General features: G+C 47.3%; 1 protein-coding gene across 1 annotated transcript in view; it reads right to left on the bottom strand.

Annotated features, from left to right (window-relative positions):
• Positions 1–260: 260 nt before the first annotated feature.
• Ift43 (intraflagellar transport 43) overlaps positions 261–9074 on the bottom strand; it is an 84880-nt gene continuing 76066 nt past the window's right edge. The window contains exons 6-9 of the mRNA XM_004837152.4: positions 1595–1667; positions 1241–1316; positions 708–770; positions 261–535 (exon numbers count right to left, since the gene is read on the bottom strand). Of these exons, the coding sequence (XP_004837209.1) occupies positions 416–535; positions 708–770; positions 1241–1316; positions 1595–1667 (332 nt within the window). The 3' untranslated portion in view covers positions 261–415. The remainder of the gene's footprint in view (positions 536–707; positions 771–1240; positions 1317–1594; positions 1668–9074) is intronic.

The following is a 9074-nucleotide window of genomic DNA, read 5'->3' as shown; positions in this document are numbered from 1 at the left end:
GTCAGGCAGCATCATGCCAGGCCCTCCCTTGACCCTGAAAGCTGCCTGCACCTCGCCCACCCCCATCTCCAGCTGCCTCCAGGTCCCATGGGCCCAGGGAGCTGCCCTGGTCTCGTGGGAAGTGACAAGTGCGAGTAGGGTGCCTACTCCCCACGTCAAAGTCTCCCCCGAGCTCTTTGGCCCCACACAGCTCTCACCAGATTGTTTCAAAGTTGCCCTCCTTGGCAGCGCTGGAAAGAAATGGAAGAGGTGCCACAGAATAAAGTCCTTAATTGCGTTCAAATGACCCAATATGGTCAATTGAAAATAAACATTTTTATTACAAACGATTCCACACAAAAACCCTAAGGTGCTTGCAAGCCTCACTGGTTTTAGGCTTACTGCATCTGCTCAAGTCCAAAGCAGAGGCTATGGCTCAGGTCTGCCTCAGAGGCCCAGTGGGGTCCTCCTTCTCTGTCTGCAGCAGGTCCCACTCACTGAGGAGCTCTGAGGACACCTCCGTGTACAGATGGTCCCAATCCCAGCCGACATCCTCCTGCCAAGAGGGGTATCACTGGTTAAGAGAAGAAAGACCTCCTTTACCCCAATTACAGCCAGCTTCCCAAGCCATCTGGGCCCCAGGGAGATGTGGCCAAGCCTGTGGAGCCTGCTGGCTCCTGGAAGGATGCACTGAGCCGGGACGGCTGCTGCTGCTGCTGCTACTATACCTCTCGCACTTCGTGCTCTGGCACCAGCACTTTGGTGAGGAGTTTCAGGTCGATCTCACCATCCTGTGAATATACAAAAGGCCTGGGTGGAACCTCCAGGGCTGATGCTAACTAGCTCTTTTGTAAGGGGGAGTTCGTATGTGTGTTAGAACTCCCCAAACCGAGACCCTCAGACAGGCCTTCATCAAAGAGTAGAACCTTCAGCAGACCACATGGCCACTGACAGGAGAGAAGGCTACAATGCCCTGCACACTGGGCATATATTGGGGCAAAGGGCAACAATGAAGGGCAGAGAAGAGCCATAGAGGCAGAGGACAACGGGGTGCCGTCAGGTGCCAAATACGCAGACCTGGAGCATGTGAGAGGCATGCACGGGGAAAGGCTGGACTATGGGGGTGCAGGATGTTGTGAGATATCCAGGATGACGCTTCCAACAAGGTCCATGGAGAAGCTGCTGTGTGGCCCTGGAGGAACTGAGAAATCTATGGATGTTGCTTGGAGCCCCTGCTCTACCCAGAAGTCACTCCACTCACCAAGGTCTGAAAGGCCGAGTACTTCATGAGGTCATTGTCCAGGTCACGGTAGGTCATAACCCTGTTTACCTGGACACTGAAGAAAGAGTGTGTGAAGAGAAACCATAGGCAGGATGGGGTCCAGAAGCGCTGTAGGGCCACTGTCCCCAGAGCCTTGTATGCAGTTGGAGAGGGCCAGCGAAGGAACAAAATGTCTAAACAAAATGGGACACCTGGGGTGAGCCCATCACCAGAAAGATCTGGGTCTACATGGTGGAGGTGGTGGGCAGCAAGGGACACTGTAGATGGTGTTTGGAGTGGACTAATTCCAACATCTCTGCTTCCTTTGCCAAGTTCTTACCTAACTTAACCTACCTGGGAGGGGATGCCACCTGCAAAACAAAGTCTTCTTCCTGTACTTCTTCCAGGTCAGGAATGATAGGAATATCTGTAAAGAGAGGTGATATCCTTGATTGCAGCCCAGACAAGGATCCTGCTTCTTCTCCAGGGTTACTTATTCACCTTCTACCCGTCAGCTGACGGGCTGTGGGCTGGGTTCAAATGGACACTCAGTCTCTGGCCTCCAGAGACTTGCAGTGTAGGGCAGTGGTGCCAAAGTGGGGACACAAAACAACCAAAGGTGGAGCTCCAGCAATTTCTGAACCACAGACCTTAACCAGAACTCACTGAATCAGGAGAAGCTCCTGGTGGGGCTAAGATTTCCTCACTGACTCCAATGCATGTGCCAGGTTAGGAGCCATGGAGTGAGTCACCAAGGAGAGATGTAAGGAGATGAGATTCCCACACGGCACTGGAGCAAAGAGGAAGAGGAACCGATGAATGAGCCGGGTGTGGTCAGAGACAGAACTGCAAATGTGCAGTGTCACAAAGTGGATTTTGTTACAGGTGCCACCTGCTCATGACTAGATCTATACACACATTAACTCTATAGAGAGCAATAATCACAGTCCTAGATGCAGCACTTAGCCGGCACCTGACAGGCAGTTTACACCTGATGATATAACCTGGCTCCCCATCATTGTTTCAGGGATTGGATGCTGCCAATTCTAATGGGCACACTTCCTTTTTTTTTGGTACCAGGGATCCAACTCGGGTTCTTGCTCTTGTGCAGCAGGTGGTGAAACCACTGAGCTAAATCCCTGGCCCATGGGCACACTTCTTTTGCTGTCTCATGGAGGTTTTCCTTCCCAGAACTCTCCAGAGATGATTACAGGCTCACGCACAGAGACACATGGCCATTTCTTCCACCAGACTAACAAAGTCATGCAAACAAGGAAAATGAGAGACAGACAGGACATCACTTCATTGCTGCAACTTAAGTCACCAAAAGTTGTCCACCTTCGCATGCGGACAGACTAACCCCACACAGGAATATTTGGTTGAGGGGTTTTGCTCTGACCAATGGGAGCAAAGGAAAAAAAAGGAAGGAGGACAGGACAAAAGGCCACACAAGGTGAGACAATCCTGGGATTCTTAAACCAACTACAAACACAGAAAGAAGGAAAAATCCCAGAGAAGAGACTAATGAGGAAGCCCTTTGTTTCCGCTCCATGGGCTGAATTCAATTTTATTTCCAAAAGAGGGACAAAATCATTCTAAGAACAGCTGGGAAGACCCTTGCCACTTTCAGGCTATTCATTATTTAGACTTCATGATTGCTCTAGTCAAGCTAAGCCAGAGTATATAAATGTCAGTTCTAAGCCTGGTGTCTTTATTATTACTTCCAACTCACAGATGATGTACCTGGAGGGAGGGAGAGAGAGAATAAAACAGAGAAAGAGACAGAGAAAGAAAGTAGTGAAAACGGATAAAAAATAAAAAGACAGGGCCGGGGATTTAGCTCAGTGGTTCCAGCGCCTGCCTTGCAATCACAAGGTCCTGAGTTTGATCCCCGGTTACCGCCCTTCAAAAAATAAAAAGACACTTGATAGGAGAAATAAAGAAGAGATGCACAAACCACCCCTAAATAATGAACCACTTTCTGCAAGTCTTATATCTAGAAGGAAACTGTTCAAAGCTTAGATTACATCTCCCTGTCCTGCTAGAGAACTGGAAATGGAATTTCCCAAGATTCTGTTTCTTATGCTAGCAGACATTCACAGGGATTAACACAGTCCATTGTGCAGGCTGCTGACAAGGCCCCCGCTCCACAAGCCCAGAGTGACTGGGGCTCTCAGGCTGAGAGGGCACTGGCCCTGTGGAGGGACAGGGAGAAGCTGGCTCTGTCATGTGCCATCGGCAATGTGACAGTTTCAGAGTGAGCCAGTTAGCTGCTCATTGTTGGCTCTCTCCGGGCATGGAGTCCAGCCTGAAATGAATATTCAGAAGTTGGTAAGAAGATGCCCATGCTGAGTTTAGTGCTCAGGATGGGGTTTTCCCAAACTCCCCTTTCCCTCTACAACTTTAGCATTTGGGTCCTGTCAACTCTGCCCAGCTCCTCCGAGCGTGGAGAAGTTGCACTCCTGCCCAATGTCCACTCTTAATCCCGGGGGTTTCCCCGTGGTCCCATCCCCCTCCTCCAAATGTGCACAGAAGAGTGTGCGGCTGGCCCATCTGTTGACAGAGCAGAGGTCAACGTGGGCCTTGGCAAAGGGGCAGCTCAGAGTGGCACTGGTGGGGCTGGCCACACAGTGGGATTTCTCTCTAATTGGAAGGCTGGCGCCCAGTAGAACGTGGTGAACTGCCGGAGTGGGACAGAGCCAGCGATGACAGCCAGGCCACAGCAAGCTGGAACGTTCCGGGACAGTGACAGCTTGAGCCAGCACAGCAGAGGCAGGCCATCCAATTCCCGGCCCCCAGCGGAACAGGTGGCCGTGGAGTGGGTTTTGGGCAAACTTCAAAGAACTTTGTAACTTTGCAGTTTCTGATCTACAATCACAGATGAGTGCTTGATCGTGTGCACACAGTATGTTCCGGTGAATTTTTTTCTCTCTCTCCTTCCTTTTCCTTATCCTGCCCCTCCCCCCACATATATCACTTATAAACCTAGAAAGAAAGAAAATGGATTTCAGAAATGTGTTTCTTCACAAAATTACCCACAGGAGCAACCCAGCTCTGCTTCCAGTCAGACATCGACTCAAGCTGTAAATGTGAACTGGTTACCCAGTCTCATTCAGAAGGCAAAGTTCACCATGCAAAGCCACACTTTTAACAAAGACAGTAAGAGGAACAGAGGGTTCAATTCTGGAACCTTTGAAAAGCTATGATGCTTTTTATGGGGGGGGTACAGGGTGCTGGGGATGGAACCCAGGGCCTCATGCAAGTTAGGTAAAATGCTTTACCACTGAGCTACATCCCAGCCTGTCTACCACTACTGCAAAAATCTAATAATTATGTTTACTTTATCCTCATTTTCTTCTGTGCTGTTACTTGAAGGACATTAACTGTATCCATGAGATAACTAAAATAGGTGTGCAGGTTTCCTGTCCAGGAGCTGTGAGCACAGGATGGCCAGTTTTTAGATCCGTGCCACATTCTAGTTGTGCCACTTTATCTCCTCTGTGCCTCAGTCTCTTCATCTGTAAAATGAAGATCATCCTTACAGCCACCTCAGATGGCTATTATAAGCAGCAAATGCAATAACCTTTATAAAATACTGAGCGTTATGCTCAGTATAGAAAAAATATTCAATAATCTTTTTAATCCATTTAAAATATAGTATCGAACATGTTGAGAAACTATGATTCTCCCTTACCTCACTTAATCCTGCCCAATTATGATCACTTTCAGAAGAAAATACAGGTGAAGCAAGACTATGCATCTGTGTGAGGTGAAGCTGTTAGTAACGGGCAGAGCCAGGCTTCTGCTCCGACATGGCTGGCACACCCACCTGGCTTTCTCCTCGCCTGTGAAACGCCCTTGATGACACCGCCTCCTAGAGTGCAGGGGTGAGACACCACCCACAGCTAGGGTACCTTTTCTTTTGGCCTCAGACTTACTGTCTTCTGTTCTTGGGTATTTCTGTTGACTCCTATAATACTAAATGAACAAAGACCCTCCTTCACTGTATTCCCTGACTCCCTACTTGCCTCAAGGCCAAATGGAACAGGATGATGAATGTGTACCCACATCAGACAACCTGGGGACTCCACACCACCCATGTAAACTCATCTCAAGGAGAAAGATGTGGCTGGGCACCTTGACAGCCCCACAGAAGGCCAAGGGGAGAAAGCGTGGCGAGGGGCTGCAGGCCCGGGGGTCAGTCCCTCATCTGCTGGCTCAGTGCTGCAGCAGGTAGTGCTGTCCTCACACTGTGTCTGTCACAGGGCCCCAGTTCAAATCTTACATGAAGAGCCCTTCCTGCCTTATGCTTTCTCCCTGCCTCTCTGTGAGCCAGTGCGCAAACCATTCAGCTGCTTCTCTGCCCCAAGTGGTGCCTGGTTAGCCACACTATGAGAAACTCCATTTGTCCACTTGGCTGTTCATTCATTCATTTGAGGGGTACTGAGCACCTACTGTGTGAAAGGTAGTACCAGTAACAGCAATAAACAGAAACAGACACAGTTCTGGTCTTCAAGGAGGACCAGTCAGATGGAGGATATAAACACAAATGTCCTGCTTACCAATTAAAACACACAGTAGGAAAGAAACTAGCAAATTCTATGACAGAAAATAACAGGGAGACCTACTTATTTTATTTTTTTCTGAAGTAAAAGTAACATTATAGGTGTAATCAATTCAAATGCTACAGAAAAGATTAATATGAAAAATTTCCCTTCTATGAGACCCAGTCATTTCCCTAAAGGTAATCACTCAATTTCCTATGTATTTATTTAAAAGAATATACGCATAACACAGCACATAGATCATTTAAAAAGTGTCAGCAAATGGGATCAGGCTACCTAAGCAATGTTCTGCTACTTCTTCCTTATTGATACACAGAGGTATCTTATTCTTTTAAATGACTGACTTGGATTCCAGTGAAGCAATGCTCCACATGCATTTAACCCAGTCCTGTGAGGATCAATTTTAGAGTCAGTGGTGTGGGGCGAGAAGTTAGGGAATGTCTCTCTGAATGAGGGACAGAGAAGCAGAGAGCTGAAGGAGGAACAGGAGGAAGCTGGGCAGGCGACAGCATGCGCAAAGGTGTGAGGAAGTGAGACATAACTTGCCACACGAGAGATGGTAGGTGGGCTGGTGTGGCTGGAGCACGGGGCCCAGGAGAGAGAGACCCAGATTGAAGCAGAAGAAGGTGCATGGTGCCAGGTGAGGAAGGGTGAGTAACAACACTGAGGAAACACAAACTGGGTGCGTGCTATGCCCGAGAGTCCTTCTGAGGCCCAGGAGGGGCAAACAAAGATGGCCTGGGCATGGCAAAGCTGTAAAAGGGAGGAGCTATACATAAAAAAAAAAAAAAAAAGAGTACAACATGTCACCTTAATTGCAGTACAACTACTATAAAAGAGAAGACTGGATAAAAGAAAAAAAATTTTTAAAAAAAGGTAGATTTAAGACTCAGGCAATGAAATGAATTTCTAAATGAAGCAGTTGTTGAAATTATTGGAATTAACTTAGCCAAAGTGATTATGGATTCTTCATCTATGTAATTAGCATTTTGTATCATTATACATAGTTTACAATATGTGTATAACTTGTAGCTGTAAACACTCTGTGCCATTAAAGTTCTCAAAAAGTAAATCAAGAAAACAAGGAAAATGCATATCCCCTCCTTGATGAATCATCTTGGAACCCAATGGGCAGAATTAAGAGCTTCCCATTTTGTCTGCCTATAATTCACTTAGAGCCATGGCGTGGCCCTCACTACCCTGCAGGAGGCAGAGTAAGTGAATCTGCCCCAAGCCTGCTCCCTACACAGAGAGCTAGCTGAGGTCAAAGACATATCCCAGTGACTTCTGCGATTCCAACGGCTGGAAAAATACAGGAGCACTGAGCAGAACTCAGTCAGTCAGTGACCCTCGAGTGTGAAAGGCACACACATGCTAGAGCGATGTCAATATCCTACACACTGTTCCAATCATAGTGGAAGTGCTACTGAGTCCTCAAGGTGCCTAAAGAGGATTCATTCCACAAGGTCAATCAAGAGTGATCCTTGAATACTTTCTGGATTTAAAGACATCATATCAAAGAGTCTGCCTCACTTGAGAGCTGCAAGGCCAGCTGGAAAAATCCTGTGCATGTCCAAGAAACAATGGATGAGTGGGGACAAAGGGACAGTTATTCAAATTTGGCCCACCCTAGACCATCTGAATCCATCCCAAGGCTGGGTCACACTGCTCTCCACATTCTAGAAGCACCCAGAAGAGGCTTGTTAATGTACACCAATAGCTCTGAGAATTTATTTCAGAAAAGAGAGATCACCAAATGAGAAACTCATTTTGATATGGGAACACTAGTCTGCCACCACCTCACAGATCTACCAGATGAAGCCACAGAGATAAATTAAGTGCCAAAATAAATAACAGAAATAATAAATATGTACAGAAACACCAACAGATTACAACTGGTCTCAAAGGTGAGAGAAGATGCCATTCACCCTGAAATACATTCATCACAGATAATATCATCATGTATGCAGACTAAAATGCTAACTACCTAGCAAGGTCCCAGAGGGACCCTGTTCCACTCCTGTGACCAGACAGTAAAAAGCCGAGCTGCCTCTTCCAGCGAGGCAGCCCCAAATCTCCATGACACATTGTGTGCTGGCCTGCCCTCCCATCCAACTGTCTGCCTGTCTGAAAGGAAAAAGCAAATTCTTAGCTGGACCCAGCTTGCCATGAATGTACCACGAGCATTACCCAGGCTCTTCACCTGGCACACATACTGAAGTCCCACACGGAGGAGGAAGCAAAGGAGGCTTTCCAGACTGGCCCCTGGGACCTACCTAGGCAAAACCCCCTCTTCTGTGTCCCTTTAGGTTGTAGTCTTTGTTGATTTTTTTTCTTTGTGGTCCCTGGACCTTGCACATGTCAGCATGCTAGATGGGTATGCTACTACTAAGCTATACCCCCAACCCCTTACCAATTGTCTTGGTCAGGGATTTCTGTGTGTGTCCAGAAGGGGGTTTTTAGGAATACATGAAGTCTGTCCTGTATTCTGGCACTTTCTCACTTGACATCTTCATAAGTGATACAGTAGTAGGCCTACCTTCACCATACCAGGTTCCCCCAGGAAGTTTCCTGATATCTGTTTCTCTCATTTGCTCTACTGAGTTCCCAACCGCAAATGCCTGGCTTGGTTACCCATGGTCTCTTCTCAGACCTCTTTCCCACTGTGCCCTGGCCATTGCAGGGCTTTCACAAGCCCTGCAAAAGGCTCCCATCCACCATTCATAGCCACGTTCAACAGCCAATCCACACAAAAGGAATGTGGACACACTGCTTTGGGAGACCCCAATAAAAGCAGTCAGACAAACCCCTAATTCTGTGCCCCAATTCAACAGACATTAGCAGGGGTCATGAGTAAAAGAAAACGTCCATATTTTTAGGAGATGGCAACTTTAAACCAGAGATCATTATGATTTTTCTCTGCAGCTGCAAAACTTTGTTTTACTGAATGCTGTTACCTTCTGCATCATGTATGGGGAATTTTAAACAGGCAAATGGAAGAAGGTCTGATTGAAGATGAAGTTAAGTGAAAGAAATTGGTCTCATTTAGCACATGACAGGATTCATCTGTGTTCCCAAGTCCACTGAGGTGGCATCATGGGCGTTTCATATTCATGAGCTGCTGCGACACTATGTCCCCTCATTTACAAAGAGCCGTGTTCAGCAAATTCTGTCCCTGTGGACACCCTGTGCATTTCATGGTCTTGTCAGAGAGACATCAAACGCTCCAGTAACCAAATACCAGAAAATGGCTTTAATTAGTGGATCTC

The sequence above is a fragment of the Heterocephalus glaber genome, unplaced genomic scaffold (assembly GCF_053883595.1).
Source record: "Heterocephalus glaber isolate CG9 unplaced genomic scaffold, H.glaber_assembly_v1.0 deba00001608, whole genome shotgun sequence".
Lineage (NCBI taxonomy): Eukaryota > Metazoa > Chordata > Mammalia > Rodentia > Bathyergidae > Heterocephalus > Heterocephalus glaber.
The sequence above is the reverse complement of the archived record's forward strand: the minus strand, read 5'-3'. Positions and strand labels throughout refer to the sequence as shown.